The sequence below is a fragment of the Bubalus bubalis genome, chromosome 13 (genome assembly GCF_019923935.1).
Source record: "Bubalus bubalis isolate 160015118507 breed Murrah chromosome 13, NDDB_SH_1, whole genome shotgun sequence".
Classification (NCBI taxonomy): Eukaryota; Metazoa; Chordata; class Mammalia; order Artiodactyla; family Bovidae; genus Bubalus; species Bubalus bubalis.
The window spans coordinates 73269692-73289342 of NC_059169.1; the positions used below are offsets into that span (position 1 = coordinate 73269692).

Genomic DNA, 19651 nt, shown 5'->3' on the forward strand with positions numbered 1-19651 from the left:
CTTTTTATAATAATTGTGTCAAACGTGTTACAGCCGGTTAAGCGCTGCCACCTGGCTTTAAAGCAAAGCAATCTCATCATCCCCGTTGCTATCAGGACTTCCCTCTGTAGCGTCATCTCTGACCATCAGCCTTCAGCGTCTACTCCTACCTCCCCCCACTGGCCTCCAAACAAATACCTAGGGTTAAGTCATGACAGATCTGGGTGTCCAAGTGCTGAGTGTGTTAATATGGAAAAAGATCTCTGTCCCTAAAGGGCTGCACTTGCCCATGATACTAGATTTGACATTCTAGTTAGAGCCTTGGGAGGTGGTGCTAACGCCACCAGGATGACTCTTGGAAGCTTGGAGAAAATAATGGTCTGCTCTAAGTGAACCAGGAATGTCAGAACTATTGTGGCAGATGTTGAAAAGGGGGATCAAAATGTTGCTAGGGCATGGGACTTCCCTGGTGGTCCAGCAGCTAGGACTCCGTGTTCCCAATGTAAGGGGGCCCAGGTTCCATCCCTGGTCAGGAAACTAGATCCCACGTGCCATAAGTAAAGATCCGCATGCCGCAATGAAGGCTAAAGATCCCATGTGCTGCAGCAAAGACTCAGTGCAGCCAAATAAATAAATACTAAAAAAATTCCTAGGGCAGGATATGCCAGAATAAAAGTACTATGGAAGGCTAGGAAAGTCACCAGTAACTGTGTTCCAGTGATGAGCCAGAGACACTTGAAAACAATAAAGAATGTGCTTGTGAGAGGGCCACCAGCATTGTTAAGAAGCTTGGTAGTGTTTTTTTTTTTCACAGCCAGAGTAACATTTTTAATGTAGGTTCCCCCTGATTAAAAAATAAAGAGTTCTTTTTGGTTAAAGAAGTAAACAATATGGAAAATTATACAATTAGGAAGAAAAACACTGAAATTTCATCACCCTGAGAAGATGTCACATTCTGGTGATTGTTCTTTCATGCATTTCTCTATACATTTATGTGAAAGCAAAAGTCACTCAAAAAGTCGTGTCTGACTGTTTGCGACCCCATGGACCGTACAGTCCATGGAATTCTCCAAGCCAGAATATTGGAGTTCCTTTCTCCGGGGGATCTTCCCAACCCGGGGATGGAACCCCATTGCGGGTGGATTCTTTACCAGTCGAGCCATCAGGGAAGCCCAAGAATACTGGCGTGGGTAGCCTATCCCTTCTCCAGCAGATCTTCCCAACCCAAGAAAGGGTCAAACCAGGGTCTCCTGCATTGCAGGTGGATTCCTTACCAGCTGACCTACCAGGATACCTATGTACAATTTCACATTAGTTGAGTATCATCTCTCATGTGGAAGTATGGAGACTTTTCTTTTAATAACAATCTTTATTTGCTCCCTCTACTTACCTACCTAGTCCAATGATGGTGGTCATTCCGCACCATCCAAATCAACGTTAACAATGGGCTGTCCATTTGTTTAGAACTTTTCTCCTGTTTTCAGCACTTAATAATTTTCTTCTTGCTTTCCAACTTATTTTACAAAAATGGGATAATATTTCATACAATTCTCCACTTATTTCTTGCTTCTCTCTCTTAATAAATAACATAAATCTCCCTTAAGTTAACTATTCTATTTTTTAAATTTTATTTATTTATTTGGCCATGCCATGGAGCATGCAGGATCTTAGTTCCCCGACCAGGGATCAAACCCGTGCCCCCTGCAGTGGGAATGCAGAGTCTTAACCACTGGACTATCAGGGAAATCCCCCAAGTTAACTATTTTAAATTGACTTTTAATAATGGCGACAAAACATTCTAGAATGTGGAGACACCACCAACATTTAAAAATTCACTTACTGATAAGTGCTTGTGTGGTTTCTGGACTTCCCAGGTGGCACAAGTAGTAAAGAATCCACCTGCCAAAGCAGAAGACTCAAGAGACGCAGGTTCAATCCCTGGGTCGATAAGATTCCCCTGGAGTAGAAAATGGCAACCCACTCCAGTATTCTTGCCTGGAGAATTCCATGGACAGAGGAACTGGTGGGCTATAGTTAATGGGGTCTCAAAGGGTTGGACATGACGGAGCACTCATATATGTGGTTCCCAGTTATTGTTACTATGAATCATCCTGCAACACATATCCTTGGACATACACCCTTAATCACTGGTTGAAGAGTTTATGCTTAAATTGTACCAATAATTGACACAAAACCTCTTAATTTATTGTTTCTGTGAGCTCCTCTTTATCTCTTTTGATAATCAAGTCTCCACAGATTTATTTCTAGAATTTAGAATCCTTTAATCAGGCTTTTCAAAATAAACCATCCTCCACCCTGTTGTCAAAATTAGTCTTACAAATCACATGTCACATGATATCAGTTTCCTAACTCCTAATTGCCTACAAGATAAAGGCTAAATTTCTCAGTGTGCATTGGAAAACTTCTCTAGGGGAGAATGAACGTAAGTTTCCAAACTCACTTCTGTTTGGCTACCATTATTCTCTTGCCCTAAACACCTAAATCCTACACTTGGCAAAAATAAACATCTTTCCATCTCCCCAACAATGCCCTTTTGTCTTCTGCCAGCCTGCCTTTCCGCTGCTAACTTACCCAGTTGCCTCTTCCATGAAGCCTTTCCTAATAGTGACAAGCAGAAGTTATCATAACCTTTTGAGCTTCTAGAGTTCCTGGTACATGTTTTTGTTTTAATTTTTAATTAAAATTTTATCTGAAATATTTTTAGAGTTACAGAAAAGTTGCAAAGATATTAGAGAGTTTTTGTATATACTGCACCAAGTTTCACCTAATGTTAGCATTTTATATCATCATGGTATTATTTGTCAAAACTTGGAAACCAACATGGGTACTCTACTATTAACTAAACTGCATGCTTTATTTAGATTTCACCAGTTTTTCCACTGTTCTGTTCCAGGACCCCATACAGGATATTGTGTTTCATCATGTTTTATATGTTCAATTTCTTGAGTGCATTGTTTTATATGTGTGTGTGTGTGTCTATGTATACACACATATATATTAGTTTTCAGGTAAGAGGAAGGGTAAACTTGGTTCCTATTTCTCCACCTAGAGTGAAGCAAAATCTAGGTTATTTAAAAATCTATGGTGAGATCCTCTTTTATTTCAATATTTTGTTTCCTTTTCATAATTACCTAGAAGCCCTTCCCTATATAATTTATCTTATTTTCATTTTTTACTTAACTTCAAAATCCTGTGTGTGTTTTTCTCCCAGGGGCCAGGTTTTATCTGCTCTTCCTAGAACCTCCAGGCAAGTTCAAATTCTGCAGAATGTTACTACAACATACAAGGTAATTTCTCCATCATTTATATTCGTATTTCATATCTTTGTATTAAGTTTTATGAAAGAATGGTGTGCCATGTTCTCGCCTATGTGTTGTCTGACTTGTATATAGTTGGTATATACCCCTCTTCTTGTAATTTTCTCTTCTTTCCCCTAATCCCTTGATTCCCCAAATAACACTTTCTTCATTTGTGCTATTAACTTTACAGCCAGTTAAAATAATAGTGACTTGTGATTGAAAGTGCAAACTCACAAAGATGCTACAATAACAGAAGTCAATAGATGTTATAGCAAACACCCTTTCCCAACAACACAAGAGAGGACTCTACACATGGACATCACCAGATGGTCAACACCAAAATAAGATTGATTATATTCTTTGCAGCCAAAGATGGAGAAGCTCTATACAGTCAGCAAAAACAAGACCAGGAGCTGACTGTGGCTCAGATCATGAGTTCCTTATGGCCAAATTTAGACTTAAATTGAAGAAAGTGGGAAAAACCACTAGACCATTCAAGTATGACCTAAATCAAATCCCTTATGACTATACAGTGGAAGTGAGAAATAGATTTAAGAGACTAGAGCTGATAGACAGAGTGTCTGATGAACTATGAGGTTTGTGGCATTGTACAGCAGATAGGGATCAAGACCATCCCCAAGTAAAAGAAATGCAAAAAAGCAAAATGGCTGTCTGGGGAGGCCTTACAAATAGCTATGAAAAGAAGAGAAGTGAAAAGCAAAGGAGAAAAGGAAAGATATACCCATCTGAATGCAGAGTTCCAAAGAATAGCAAGGAGAGATAAGAAAGCCTTCCTCAGTTATCAGTGCAAAGAAATACAGGAAAAATACAATGGGACAGACTAGAGACCTCTTCAAGAAAATTAGATACACCAAGGGAACATTTCATGCAAAGATGGGCTCAATAAAGGACAGAAATGGTAGGGACCTGACAGAAGCAGAGATATCAAGAAGAGGTGGCAAGAATATACAGAAGAACTGTACAAAAAAGAGCTTCATGACCAAGATAATCACGATGGTGTGTCACCTAGAGCTAGACATCCTGGAATGTAAAGTCAAGTGGGCCTTAGGAAGCATCACTATGAACAAAACTAGTGGGGGTGATGGAATTCCACTTGAGCTATTTCAAATCCTGAAAGATGATGCTGTGAAAGTGCTGCACTCAATATGCCAGCAAATTTGGAAAACTCAGCAGTGGCCACAGGACTGGAAAAGGTCAGTTTTCATTCCAATCCCAAAGAAAGGCAATGCCAAAGAATGCTCCAACTACCACACAATTGCACTCATCTCACACACTAGTAAAGTAATGCTTAAAATTCTCCAAGCCAGGCTTCAGCAACACATGAACCGTGAACTTCCAGATGTTCAAGCTGGTTTTAGAAAAGGCAGAGGAACCAGACATCAAATTGCCAACATCTGCTGGATCATGGAAAAAGCAAGAGAGTTCCAGAAAAACATCTATTTCTGCTTCATTGACTATGCCAAAGCCTTTGACTGTGTGGATCACAATAAACTGTGGAAAATTCTGAAACAGATGGGAATACCAGACCACCTGACTTGCCTCTTGAGAAATCTGTATGCAGGTCAGGAAGCAACAGTTAGAACTGGACATGGAACAACAGACTGGTTCCAAATAGGAAAAGGTGTACATCAAGGCTGTATATTGTCACCCTGCTGATTTAACTTCTATGCAGAGTACATCATGAGAAACGCTGGGCTGGAAGAAGCACAAGCTGGAATCAAGATTGCCGGGAGAAATATCAATAACCTCAGATATGCAGATGACACCACCCTTATGGCAGAAAGTGAAGAGGAACTAAAGAGCCTCTTGATGAAAGTGAAAAAGGAGAGTGAAAAAGTTGGCTTAAAGCTCAACATTCAGAAAACAAAGATCATGGCATCTGGTCCCATCACTTCATGGGAAATAGATGGGGAAACAGTGGCTGGCTTTATTTTCTTGGGCTCCAAAATCACTGCAGATGGTGACTGCAGCCATAAAATTAAAAGACGCTTACTCCTTAGATGGAAAGTTATGACCAACCTAGATAGCATATTAAAAAGCAGAGACATTATTTTGTCAACAAAGATCCGTCTAATCAAAGCTATGTAGTCATGTATGGATGTGAGAGTTGGACTATAAAGAAAGCTGAGTGCCTAAGAATTGATGCTTTTGAACTGTGGTGTTGGAGAAGACTCTTGAGAGTCCCTTGGACTGCAAGGAGATCCAACCAGTCCATCCTAAAGGAATTCAGTCCTGAATATTCATTGGAGGGACTAATGCTGAAGCTGAAACCCCAATACTTTGGCCACCTGATGCAAAGAGCTGACTCATTTGAAAAGACCCTGATGCTGGGAAAGATTGAGGGCAGGAGGAGAAGGGGACGACAGAGGATGAGATGGTTGGATGGCATCGCCGACTCGATGGACATGAGTTTAAGTAAACTCCAGCAGTTGGTGAGGGACAGGGAGGCCTGGTGTGCTGCGGTCCATGGGGTCGCAAAGAGTCGGACATGACTGAGCGACTGAACTGAACTAAACTGAATAGGTGTTTGTTTTAAAAGCTTAGCTAAAGTGTAAGCATAAAAACACAGAAGAAAACTGGCTAACATTTTCATGGCTGGAACTGAACTCCCCTGAATGTAGAAAACTGTTAAGAGTTACAAAATATCATGATAAAAAGTTTACTGGCTCCATGGATATTGGGCTAAGGTTTTCTGAGAAGATTAGAAATATAAGAGACTTGTTATGGGGTCTGCTTGTGAAGGATGAAGAAGGAGCTGGAGGTGGCAGGGAGCACCCGCAGACCATTGAGCAACCACCACTGTGCAAAAAGGAGGGTCGTGCCTGGACAGCCTGTAGACTGCAGGACAATCCTGATGAAAGTTTGACTGGACCATGTAAGTCCTTAAGACAAAGTCAACTGCAAGAGGAAACCCTAATCTGGCAGGAATGGGCCTGCGATGATATTCCTGCAGTACGCCATCATTGACTGGCCGCAGCCCTGGAGCCGCGCAACCTCAGCCTGTAGGGGATATAGATGGACAGCAGCACACAGGGTCAGAGAACTAAGCGTTTCCCAGCGGAAGAGCGGCCGCGATGTTTCCGCAGCCACTACACTGCAGACAGAGGAAGCGCTGCATCAGAGATTCAGCATTTAGGTCTTGTTTGGCCACTACTTGGCCTGTGATTTTTAGACGGCTTAGCTTCGAGCCTTAATTTCTTCATCTGAACAATCAAAATAATAACTCCTGCCTAGATTATGGCAAAGAATTAGTAAAAAGATCATAGGCAATGGGTGTGAAAGTGCTTTGAAAAAGCACAGTAAAGCCGGAAAAAAAAAAAAAAAAACACAAAAAACCTCAAAACTGTAAATATTATGGAAAGGTTTTGCCCAAAGGCCGCAAGTAGATTAAAGGAAAGAAACACCAGTGTGATGTTAGAATCAAGGATATGGGATTTTTATTAAAGAAAAGCGCCATTAATCAACTTTCTTTCCAGACCAACTTTCATTTCTCTTTAAACATCTGACATACACCTCCAGTCCTACAGTTGGACTCTAAATATTCATGCGTTCATTCATCAGTTCATTGCCTCAGCAAATATTTATTGAGTACCTAGTAAATGCCAGGCCCTCATTAGACACTGGGGTTACAGAATAAAACAAGCCCCATACAGAATAAATGTTTACACTACCACATGTGTGAATGGGATTGGTGACTGTGAGTGGACCAGTGACCAGAAATTATTTTTTCATTTCCTTTATAGATACTCTTTTATGGCGTTAGCTACAGATGAGAACCATGTGAAAAACTGTCTTTGTTTTATCAATTTTCCTTCTTGAAACTGCAGATTGTCCTCTGGCAGCCAGTAACAGCTGAATATATTGTGAAGGGATACGAAGTCCATTTTTTTGTGAATGCATCTGATGTAAGCAATGCGAAAGCCCATTTAAATGCGAGCAGAATTCCATTCAGGTAGGCATAATTCCATATTTATTGAGTAACTATTATAAGCACTAGGAAATGGAAACCTGCTCCAGAATTCTTGCCTGAAAAATTCCATGGACGGAGGAGCCTGGCAGGTTACAGTCCATGGAGTCACAAAGAGTCAGACACGACTAGCACCTGAGCATACAGACATTATAAGTTCCTGTGATGCATTTGGGGCTTCCCAGGTGGTACAGTGGTAAAGAATCCACCTGCCAATGCAAGAGACTCAGGTTTGACCACTGGATCAGGACAATCCCCTGAAACAGGAAATGGCACCCCACTCCAGTATTCTTGCCTGGAAAATTCCATGGACTGAGGAGCCTGGTGGGCTACAGTTCGTGGGGCTGCAAAGAGTTGGACATGACTGAGCAACCTGGCACACACACACACAACACACACAGTGCATTTGCTAGTGGATGGCATCATTGCTTCCTAGAAAAATGAATGCTTATATTAAACATGCCACATGGAAATCTCTGGAATGGACTTGTGATGAAGCCCAAGAGGCTGGCTCCATGACCTTGAACGAGTGGTTTACTGCTCAAGACCTTGGTCGCTTGTCTGAAATGGACTATTAGATTCAGTGATCTGTGGAGCCTCTTATGGTTTCTCCCAGTTCCTTCTTAAAGTTCCTCTACTCTGTTCCTGGACTTAGGAAGCAAAATGTCATTCACTTTAGTAGGCTTTGTGATATCACTTTAAAAAGCAGCTGCTAAAAGGAATTTTGCTTCAAGAGGTCAGCAAGCATTCTGGAATGTCTGGCTCTAAACTAAAATATGCATTAGGTATGCTTTCTGTTCAAAGCCCATGCTTTCTTCCTTTTAGAGTCTCCTGTCCATATCTCCTTTCCCATCCATTACCCAAGCATCAGTGTTTTCCTGCCGCCCTAGCACTGCCTGGATGCCAGACAATCTTTGGATAATACACTATGATTATTATAATAACATGTTATTAGTATCTGATGCCTTTCGGGAAAGGTACTGAGCTTTTCTATACATTGTATCTTTTAACCCTTATTAAACCCTGTGAGGTAGATACTATCCTCACTGTGTATAAGAAAAAATGTTTCAGATTTACAAAGGAATTTCTCAAGGTCAACCAGCTAGATAGAATGTGGCACATCTAGGACTCTAAATCAGAACTTTCTGATGTCAAAGTCTTGGCTTTTACCTGTTGGTCTAAATAAAAGTCTGAGCCACCAGGGAAGCCCCTGGGGAAGGGAATGGCTACCCACTCCCCTATTCTTGCCTGGAGAATTCCATGCAAGAGAATTCCTCTTCCATGGAGGAGCATGGTGGGCTACAGTCCACGGGGTCACAGAGAGTTGGACACGACTGAGCAACTAACTCTAAATAAAAGTACAGAAAGCTTTATTAGAATGGCAGCTAACTTTTTCTTGTTCATCCCAGGTGACAGAATGGCTCAATTTCGTCTTAGTTAAAATGTTTGTGCCTAAGTTAACTGTGTGACCCCTTGCAAGAGAAATTAAATGAGATCACTTTCCTATACCTTCCTTATTCCTGTGTTCATTTAAAAGGCACTAATAAGTCACCATCAAGAAATGCTGATAATGTTGGAGAAGGGGTCAGGTTTTGAAGGCCCTGAAAACATACTCTATGGGAACCACTGTCTCTCCAGCGCCCATGCGGCTCTATGCAGAGGGCTTGTGAATTTCAGCCCATCATGCTAGCGGTGTTTTCAACTTGAGCTTGCTAGATTTCTTAATGACTTCCCCCTACACTTGCCTGTTGTGTCTGCGATGGGCCACAAGGGAAAATCAGAGCCCTGTTTGGAAACCAGCTCATACTCTTGTTTCATCACCCAGGGTCCTGGTGGAAAATGTGGAAGATCTTATCCGGCAGCAGACTTCCAATGACACCATCAGCCCCCGGGCATCCTCCTCCTACTATGAACAGTATCACTCACTAAATGAGGTAAGTTGTCACGTTTCTCTCCAAACTGCCTGTTTTCATTGAATGAGCATTGCCATTTCAGCCATGGGAAATTATTAGAGAATCATAATTGGTGAAAGAGGGTGAAAAAAAATCACTATTAGATTGATTATACAGAGGTAATTGGTCCTTTCGTAGACATCTTGCCTGGAAAGATTGCATCATATTTTGGACTTTGCCCCTCTAAGCAGGCTATTTGTCCATAGCTAAGAATATCTCTGACTGTCAGGAGTAACACTGCATTCTAAGGAACAACAGAAAATTTAAAAATAGGACTTTTTTATTGAAACTGCCACAAAAAAAATAGCACTCTGACCATTATCCTAAATGAATTCTTACCGAATAACTGCCACATTATCTCACTCAATTAAAGGAATTTATTCACTTATATTTAGGATGCAGTAAAGTGTTTAAGTGTATTTTATTCTCTTCAGAAGGAACCTATTTAAAATAATAATAGTAATAGTAATGATTATGATGATGCCTGTATTTTAATATTTAAGAAATTGGTTTCTTTTCCTCTTAGTACTTAACGGGTTCCAATTTTCCTAGAGGAAACCTAAGCTTGATACCAATGTTCAGTTGACCTCAATAAGCTTTCATATCATACTTTAAGAGCCATTTCCCCATATTTGTTCCCTTAAAGGGTAAACCCCTTGGAGGCCTTTCTTTTCAATATAATATTCTCCAAGTAGTACAAATCCCTTGATACCTTTTATTCTTTCATAGGAGTACTGCTATATTCCTTAATAGAAGTTTGGTGTGTTTTTTTTTTTTTTTATCATTTTTGGCTAGGTGCCCAGAAACTGTTAAGAACCATATCCATACTTTTGAGACATCTAACACTTAAATAATAAGCATCAGTTTTCTATTTAATCTTCAAACGCATCTGTTCCTTTCCAGTTAGTTAAACCAGAACTCAGTCTTCCCTAGTGGCACAGATGGTAAAGAATCTGCCTTCAATGCAGGAGAACTGGGTTCGATCCCTGGGTTGAGAAGATCCCCTGGAGAAGGGAACGGCTACCCACTCCAGTTTTCTTGCCTGGAGAATTCCAGAGACAGAGGAGCTGTCAGGCTACAGTCCATGGGGTCGCAAAGAGTCGGACATGACTGAGTGACTAACACTTTCTTTCAAACCAGAGATCAGCAGGCTCCTAGGACTGATGTGCCTGGCTGGTGGACGGGGATCTTAACATTTCAGCCCTCTCCTTTCTCTCTCCTACCTTGACTTTGTCTGTTCCATCTAAAGTGTCTCCATCTAGCTGCCTACATCAGCCCTGCATAAGCAACCTTGAGGCCTGGAGTTGAGAGGCTGGCTAGGCAGTATCTACAAATGGAGAAGGTGACAGCGTCACTGCTGTGTTGGGTTTGGTGGGAAGAATGAGATGCCTTAAACAGAAGTATTTAAAATACGTTGCTGGGTTTTTCCTGGCAGACCAGTGGTTAGGATTCCTTGCGTTCAGTGCCAAGGGCCCAGGTTCAATCCCTGGTCAGGGGATCCCACAAGCTGTGTAGTGCAGCCTAAATAAATAAACGAAGGATTTGAACATTTTAAAAGAGTATTTTTTGGGGTATATTTTAAATATTTTGTTCAAAGAGGTTATTTTTTTCTTATCCTCTCCCCAGGAAAGAGTTGGAGAGACATGGGAGGAAAGCAGTATTAGTTAGCCACAGGGGTGGTAGTATCAGTCACTCAGTCTTATTCGACTCTTTGCAACCCCATGGACTGTAGCCCGCCAGGCTCCTTCATCCATGCGATTCTCTAGGCAAGAATACTGGAGTGGGTTGTCATTCCCTTCTCCAGGGCAACTTCTTGACCCAAGGATTGAGCCTGGGTCTCCTGCGTTGCAGGCAGATTCTTTACCATCTGAGCTACAGTCTGTCGTAACAAAGTGCCATTTATTGAGTGGCTTAGACAACAGAAATTTATTCTCTCACAGTTCTGGAGGTTGGAAGTCCAAGAACAAGGTGTCAGGAGAGCTGGTTTGTTCTGAGACATCTCTCCTTGGCTTGTGGATGGCCACCTCCTCACACGGCCTTTTCTTAGCGTGCGCACATTCCTGAAGTCTCGCTGTCCATTCTAGTCTCCGCTTCCCATTAGAACCCCAGTCAGGTTGGATTAGGGCCCACACTGACACTTCAGTGCAACTTAATTACCACTTTAAAGGCCCTGTCTCCAAATACAGTCATGTTCTAAGGTACTGGGGATTAATATACACATTTGAGGGGGAACACAATTCATTTCATCACAATGACATTTCAGAAAACAGTTTGGACATCTTCATCCTTCCCATCCTGAATCTTTTCTAAGAGGTTTGTAGCAACTGTGGCAATCTCGCTCCCCCAAATTCTGCCTTTCTTCCTCTTCAGCTCTGCTCTTCAGTCCGCATTCATGTTCACTTGGAGAGCAAAAGGGGTTTCTTTTGTCATTGACTCTCACTAGGAAATTTTAAGTAAGCTACAGTAGGGGAGAAAAACAAATAACCAAAAAACACGTCTTAAATGGCAAAAGAAGAGCATTATTCAGAGGATGTAACCTTGATTATTGCAGATTAGAGTTAAAGTTTTCTGTAAAGCTCCTTACTATAATTAGTATAGCACAGCCTCCCTTGTTGGGGGAAATCTACTGGACCATCAGTTCTGTAACACAGAATAGGTGGATGGAGCATCTCTTAGATGTGTGCGTGCCTTAGAAGAGTAGCACAGTAAACAGGAAACCGCGGATGGTTACATTTTCAACACTGCAGACACTGACAGCATTGGTGCTTGGCAGCAGGTAGACCTTCCAGAAGCATCTTAATTCCTCGCACAGGACAACCCATCACGCATACCACTCTCCCTAGTTACGCTCCTGTAAGAAGACCCAAGGATAAATGGTACTCCTGTTCCCTTCAGCTAGGACTGCTATTTGAAATTACCTTCAGCAAATTTCCTAGAAATGAGGCCAAGGGTTGGTTATTCCCATTACAAAAGGTGTAAACATTTTTAAATGGCCTCTGAGAAGTTGGTCTACTTTAAAACATGACCAGGCTCCACCACTCAACACCTGCTTTGAAGGGGGGGCTAGCCTAAAGTCAGGCCTAGAATTTGTTTGTTTCCTTCTACTATAATCTTGTCAGAATCACAAACCACTAGACTTCCACCTAGGAGAGAGTTTTAGAATCAAACTCCTTCCCTGGATAGAAGAGATTCTTTTTTCCTCCAGACTGTTCTCCCCTTTGCTTCTCATCATTTCACACCCCTTTGTTGTGAGTCCACAAGTCTCCACTGGGAAAAAAAGGCAGCTCCATTTATCCTGTGCAAAGACAGTGCCCGGGGCTTCCTTAGGTTACTCTTGAAAAGTGAATATTTTTTTAAAATCTCATATAAAAATGAACTCTTGAATGGTAAATAGGATTTCATACACAGAGGTGAGGATTTGACATTATCAGCCTTTAAAAATAACTTAAGGAGTTATGCTTTAAAGATGATCTTTCCCTACTTTGTCAGAAGTTTCTTAGTACATTTCCACTTTCCCTAAACCTTGATACTTCTCAAAAGTTTAATTTTATTGATTTTCCTAAGCAGCAGAAGAAACACTCTGCCTCAAGTGTTTTAGTTCCTCTTTATCTCCACAAAATTTTTTCTAGAGGGATAACCCTTCCTGGAAGAATTTGTCTGTTTCCTTTGTCAGGGAAATGCTTTGAACTTGCTGTGTGACCACTGGTTTCTGCTTTGATAGATCTATTCTTGGATAGAAGTTATGACTGAGCGGTATCCTGATATGGTTGAAAAAATCCACATTGGATCCTCATACGAGAAGTACCCACTCTATGTTTTAAAGGTATGGGAAGAGTCATTGATTTTTCAACTTTGGGGAGGTATTAATTCTCCAGTGGTGCTTGTTATTACTTGGATTTTTTTTGAGTTCTGGAAATATGTGTATTACAAATGATCCTCAACTTTAATATCCAGATCTTTAGTGATTGGCAATTACCTTTAAATTGTTTTCCTTTGTTCCTACAGTGTTGACCTAAGAGTAGTAACCTCAGTTTTAGAATCAACTCTGTGACATAGATAAGTCATTTAACCTTTCTGGGTTTCAGTGCCTACCTTCATAAAATGAGGAGAGTGGTCTGGATTATCTTTCAAATCCCCTTTTATTTATACCACCACAACCACCACCCTCAGCACCACCACTGACTGACTTAAGCCAAAAAAGGGAAAGGGATCTGTTTTGAATAAACATTGACATTAATATAGTTTTTAGAACCAAAGGAGTTGAACAACAGGAACTAGAAAAGAATAGGAACCAGAGCAATGCTGGGATTCTTGGCAGTAGGGCTGATATGACGGTTTCTGCTTCAGTTACCATCTGTTTGGTTATTTATTCTCAGTTGAACAAACTGGTCTTAGTAAAGTCCGTGAATTGGGCCACAGGAAGAATATTGGGAACCATGAAACCAAACTGATTTCTGCCTGTTCATTTCTAATTCTGCAGTTCTGTTGCTGTTTTTAAAACCACTCTTTCTCCTAAAAAAAAAAAAAAAAATTAAAAAGAAGGTCTGCAAAAATTTAATCATTGGAGAAATACATTTGATTTAGTAAAATTTCATTCACACATGGTTTCCTCACATGTTCTAAACTGTGATAGGTGAGGCTCTTTGATCGTCCAAAGATAAGATTTGGAGTCAGGATTTCTGGGTTTTAATCTGTTCTGACAAGAGCTTGCAGTACAAAGTCAGACCCTAGGCAACATTGGGTTCTCTTGGCAGCTGAGTTAGTCTACTAGGCTGGATCCACGTAATCGTGGCATACCCACCTATGACATTTACTTTTTGCCCTGTTGTATGTACTCTTTGGAACTTGTGTTTCTGGGACCTGATATACATGTTGGAAAACCATGCTTCCTGCAAGCTTTAGTCCCAGTCTCAATCAAGGATGTGCACATCATGTGAGTCCCTAGGGTTCCTCAGTGTCGGAATGGGTACCAAGAGAATTTGCTCAGCACAGTTAAACAGAAGGTCGAATAAAGCAACTAGTCAAAACAACTCAGGATTTTCTTTTAAGTTGAGGAGATTAAATCAGTTGGGAAATTCTCTTTGTACAATTCGATCCTTTGTGGCCAAAGCTTTCCACACTTGCCTTTTTGTTGGACATCAGTAACTTCAGGATTGTTAAGAAGAAAACTCCCTGAGTGGTATAGATGGCAATTTAAAAATGGAACCCTCTCTTTTTCTTGCTTTGGAATTCCAACCCCACATATCTCTTTGATTTTGCAACACTCTTCTCCCTTCCCTCCATACTCTAAAATTGTGTAATATTTAAAAGTAGATGAATGATGATTCATTTTATATAGAGGTGTTTGTGAAAATTCTTCTGAAGTCATCAAAGGCTATTATTGAAGACAAGTTGGTAGTTCTTATTCCAGAAAGTTGGCAGCTTACACTAGTACCCTAGATGGTAAATCAGAATAAGGTCTCCATCCCCAGACCTGTTGATAATAAATTGATGTCAAGTTAGATGCGTGTTTATTTTTCTGTGAAATAAAGAAATGATCTACATGTTAAATAAAAGTGTGCATCCTGGGAAAATGGTGAGGGAGTCCAAGGTTGTCTTGGGCACCACTAACATCCCTCTCCCAAGCCTTTCTTTGTGCCCACTTCCCACAGAGAGCTGCCCACCCAACACATGCTCATTTCATTCTAACTGCAGTGTGAAGATATGGCCTGAAGCACTAGTTCTCTGGTCTCTACTTCTGCAATTTCTCATGTAGCTCTGGTATCATCGGGTATTTGTTTAGGAATGAAAAGAATTTTAAATCAAGAATTCTCCAAGGGATGAAGAGAATAGGGGGTATTTCATAGATTTGCTAAAAGGATGAAATTGAAGCCCTATTATTCAGGAAGTTATTATCCTGAAGCTTCTTCTTAATTGTTTTTTGGTTTTCTCTGAGCAGGTTTCTAAAAAAGAACAAAGGGCCAAAAATGCCATGTGGATTGACTGTGGAATCCATGCCAGAGAGTGGATCTCTCCTGCTTTCTGCTTGTGGTTCGTAGGCTCTGTAAGTATTCACACTCTCTTAAAGCCCAGAGCTTCTCAGGATGTGGCCTAAGACCACATGCAGTAGATTCAACTGGCCTGTTTATTAGATGTGTTTTCCTAGGTCACCTCCTAGAATTCTCAACTTGAAATCTCTGGGGGTGAGACTTGGGAATCTACAATGATCTCATGCTTCTTAGGTGACTTTCATGCATATTGAGAACCATGAATTTAAGCATTCAAATTACCCTAAAGATTATCTGCCTTATCTTTTCTACATTTCCAGCTGGTACTAAACACTGGCTTCCCCAGTGGCTCAGATGGTAAAGGATCTGCCTGAAATGTGAGAGACCTGGGTTCGATCCCTGGGTTGGGAAGGTCCCCTGGAGAAGGGCATGGCAACCCACTCCAGTATTCTTGCCTGGAGCATCCTCGTGGACAGTGGAGCCTGGTGAGTTACAGTCCATGGGGTCACAAAGAGTTGGACATGACTGAGTGACTAAGCACACAACACTGGAGGGCTTCCCCGGTGGCTAATATGGTAAAAGAATCGGCCTGTAATGCAGGAGACCTGGGTTTGATCCCTCGGTTGAGAAGATCACCTGGAGAAGAGAATGTCTACCCACTTCAGTATTCTTGCCCAAAGAATTCCATGGACAGAGAGAGCCTGGCAGGGTACAGTCCATGGGGTCGCAACGAGTTGGACATGACTGAGTGATTAACACACTTTTCAAACACAGCAACATAATTTAAAAATAGTATCAGGAAATGGCAACCCACTCCAGTATTCTTGCTTGGAAAATTCCATGGACAGAGAAGCCTGGAAGGATACAGTCCAAGGGGTTGCAAAGAGTTGGACGTGACTGAGCGACTGAGCACACATACCTGCAGTTGTAATACATTTACTAACTAAGAGAAAGAGTTGAAGCAATTGTCTAAATTGAGTCCCAATTCATTTTTTTCTTTTGCTATGAATTATCCAGATATCTTTTGCCATATTCTGCTCTTAGAAATTGAACAAAAAAGTACCCCATTACAGAACAGATTATATTTTTTCCCATATATTGTAATAGGTACTTTTGTCCCTAAAGAAGGCCTTGTAATAAAAAAAAAATCCATGTATGAGACAAAGAGTATGTCATAATAGTAAAAATTATAATGACTGTAAATCTATATAACAAATGAAAACAGTAAAAGTCACTTTTCTGTTCCCTATAACTATATTTTTTTGGCCCACTTAATCAGTGCTCAACATCCACTTCCTGCATTAGAAATTTAAATTAATGCTGCAGGTTTAAACTGAAATACAACTCTGGGGTCCAGAGAGGACTTAAACAGTACCTACTATTGGGTTAAATAGGTTCTTACCATTGGATAAGGTCTAAATTATTCATCCACACACTGGGACTTGGATAGCTCTTTGTTGTATTTTTAATGGTCATGAGCATGATAGCTTATTTCAGAATCTTCCATTCAAAATGTCTTATATGCTTTTATGTACAGATTTATTCTCTGTCGAATGGTTATGGGTTAACTTGTTGGCAGGCATTGTTATTCTTGTCTAGGATTATAAGAAAGACAAAGCTTCAGTGTCCCCCAGGCAAAGAGAGCTGAGTGATCATCTGTCACGGGATGGGAATTAGTCAAGCCTTTATCTCCTGCCTTCTAATTGCTCACTCGCTCTTGTGCTCGCTCCTCTGCCACCCTTGCTCCTCATCTTTATTCTTGTTTTTTGCTTTTTTAACTGCAAGACAGTGGTTTCAGTTATATTACTTATCTTTCTGGTGAATCATTCCATCAACGAACATTTATGTGTTGTCTTTGTATGTCAGACATTTCTGTAGCGATCATCCTCACTGAGTGATTCATTCACTAGATATAGAAACATAACTGTAAATATATTTATAGATTACTGTGAAAACTCATCAGAAAACATATGCTTGGAGAGCCCCGTGATACACAGATTAAATTCATAGTAAAGAATTAGATTCATGAACATGTTCAACTTGGTTGAAAATGTAATTTTTTTAAATTGTGTCTTTCAACACAGTTAAAATACACCAAGTCAGAATTTTAAGGCTTACAGAGAGAGGTTACATGACTTCAGGATCATGATTAAATATCTAGATGGCATACTTTTGAAGTATAACTAACTGGATAAATGACAGATATGAAAATATTTTTATAAGTAACAACATCATTCACAAAGTTAATTAAGAATATTGATTTTGCCCTGGTAGCTCAGACAGTAAAACGTCTGCCTACAATGCGGGAGACCTGGGTTCAATCCCTGGGTCGGGAAGATCCCCTGGAGAAGGAAATGGCAACCCACTCCAGTACCTTTGCCTGGAAAATTCCATGGATGGAGGAGCCTGGTAGGCTTCAGTCCATGGGATTGCAAAGATTTGGACACGACTGAGCAACTTCACTGGTTCACTATCCCTCCCTGTTTTATATTTTATTTATTTTAGGTAGGATTTTTTCAGCGAAATGTATGACTTTAACCATTTGGGTTTTATTTATTTAAAAATATTTTGATTATGTATTTATTTGGCTACGTTGGGTCTTAGTTGCTGCACTTGGAATCTTTAGTTTTGGTGTGCAGGATGTTTTTTTTTTTTTTTCTTTTCAGTTGTGGCAGGTCAACTCTTAGTTGCAGCATGTGGAATCTAGTTTCCTAGCCAGGGATTGAACCTGGGCCCCCTGCATTACAAGTGTAGAGTCTTGGTTGGTGGACAACCAGGGAAGCCCCTCCAACCACTTTTTCTTATTGAAGCATAGTCGATTTACAATGTTGTGTTAGTTTCAGGTGCACAGAAAAGTGAATCAGTTTTATATACCTTTTTTTCAGATTATTTTCCCTTATAGATTATTAGAAAATATTGAGTATAGTTTCCTGTGCTATACAGTAGATCTTTGTTATCTATTTTATATATAGTAGTGTTCAGAGAAGGCAATGGTACTCCATTCCAGTACTCTTGCCTGGAAAATCCCATGGACAGAGGAACCTGGTGGGCTGCAGTCCACGGGGTCGCTAAGAGTCGGACACAACTGAGCGACTTCGCTTTCACTTTTCACTTTCATGCATTGGAGAAGGAAATGGAAACCCACTCCAGTGTTCTTGCCTGGAGAATCCCAGGGATGGCGGAGCCTGGTGGGCTGCCATCTATGGGGTCACCCAGAGTTGGACACGACTGAAGAGACAGCAGCAGCAGCAGCAGCAGCAGCAGTGTGTATATGTTAATCCCAAACTGCTAATTTGTTCCTCCACCACTTCTCCTTTGGTAACCATTAGTTTATTTTCTATGTCTCTGTATGTAACCCTACCTTTAATCCCCACATGCCTGAAGGAAACACAGGTTGCCCCATTACCAAGTTCCCTTGGCCAATCAGAAAAATACCCCAGCTCCTGAGGATCCTGAAACGTTACCTGACTAATCCATTCAGGTTATCCTTCCATTGGGGCCCACATCTCCACTTACAGGCGTTAAGAAGTCTCCTCATTGCAGTTTCTCTCTACTCTCCCTTTCCTCATCCGTTCCCCTGAGGTCCTGGTTTCATTCTGTTGTTGCTCCACAGATTGTCACTGATTCCCACTTGCTCTGGACTGTCATCTTCTTTAATCGGAGACCTGAAGAGGCTCACCATCAGTCCAGGTGGTGCCTTTGTGCAGAATCAAAAGGGGGCATGCACTGCTGAAACAATCAGCTCCCCATATGCCAAACAACAACAACAAAAAAGAATCTGGACTCTTATCTCACATCATATGCAAATATTGACTAAAAGTGGGTCAGACACCTAAGTTTAAAAGCTACAATTACAAAAATCTTAGAAGAAAATTTAGAAGTAGTGAGTCTTTGTGATTTCGGATTAGGCAACGAACTATTAGATCTGACACCAAGAGCATAGCAACCAAAGAAAAAAGAGATAAATGATACTCTATCAAAATTTGGGAGAATGGCATAAAAACCTTTCTGCTTTTCAAAGGACACTATCCAGAAAGCTAAAAGACAACTCACGGAATGGGAGAAAATCTTTGCAAATTATAAATGATGAGGGACTCATATCCAAAATATATAAATAACTTTAACAAATAAACAATGCAAAGATAAATAATCTAGTTTTTAAATGGGCAAAATATCTGAAAAGACAATTCTCAGAGAAGATATACAAATAGTCAATAAGCATATGAAAAGATGCTCAATTAGTCATTAGGGAAATGTGAGTCAAAACCACAAAGAGATACCACTTCCTACCCAATGAAGTGAAGTGAAGTAAAAGTCAGCTCAGTCGTGTCCAACTCTTTGTGACTTCATGGACTATACAGTCCATGGAATTCTCCAGGCCAGAATACTGGAGTGGGTAGCTGTTCCCTTCTCCAGGGGATCTTC

General features: G+C 40.7%; 1 protein-coding gene across 1 annotated transcript in view; it reads left to right on the forward strand.

Moving 5' to 3' along the window:
- Positions 1–19651, forward strand: part of CPB2 (carboxypeptidase B2) — a 57787-nt gene that overhangs the window by 12849 nt on the left and 25287 nt on the right. The window contains exons 2-6 of the mRNA XM_006072550.3: positions 3212–3287; positions 7148–7272; positions 9113–9221; positions 12961–13062; positions 15178–15282. Coding sequence (XP_006072612.1) covers positions 3212–3287; positions 7148–7272; positions 9113–9221; positions 12961–13062; positions 15178–15282 — 517 coding nt within the window. The remainder of the gene's footprint in view (positions 1–3211; positions 3288–7147; positions 7273–9112; positions 9222–12960; positions 13063–15177; positions 15283–19651) is intronic.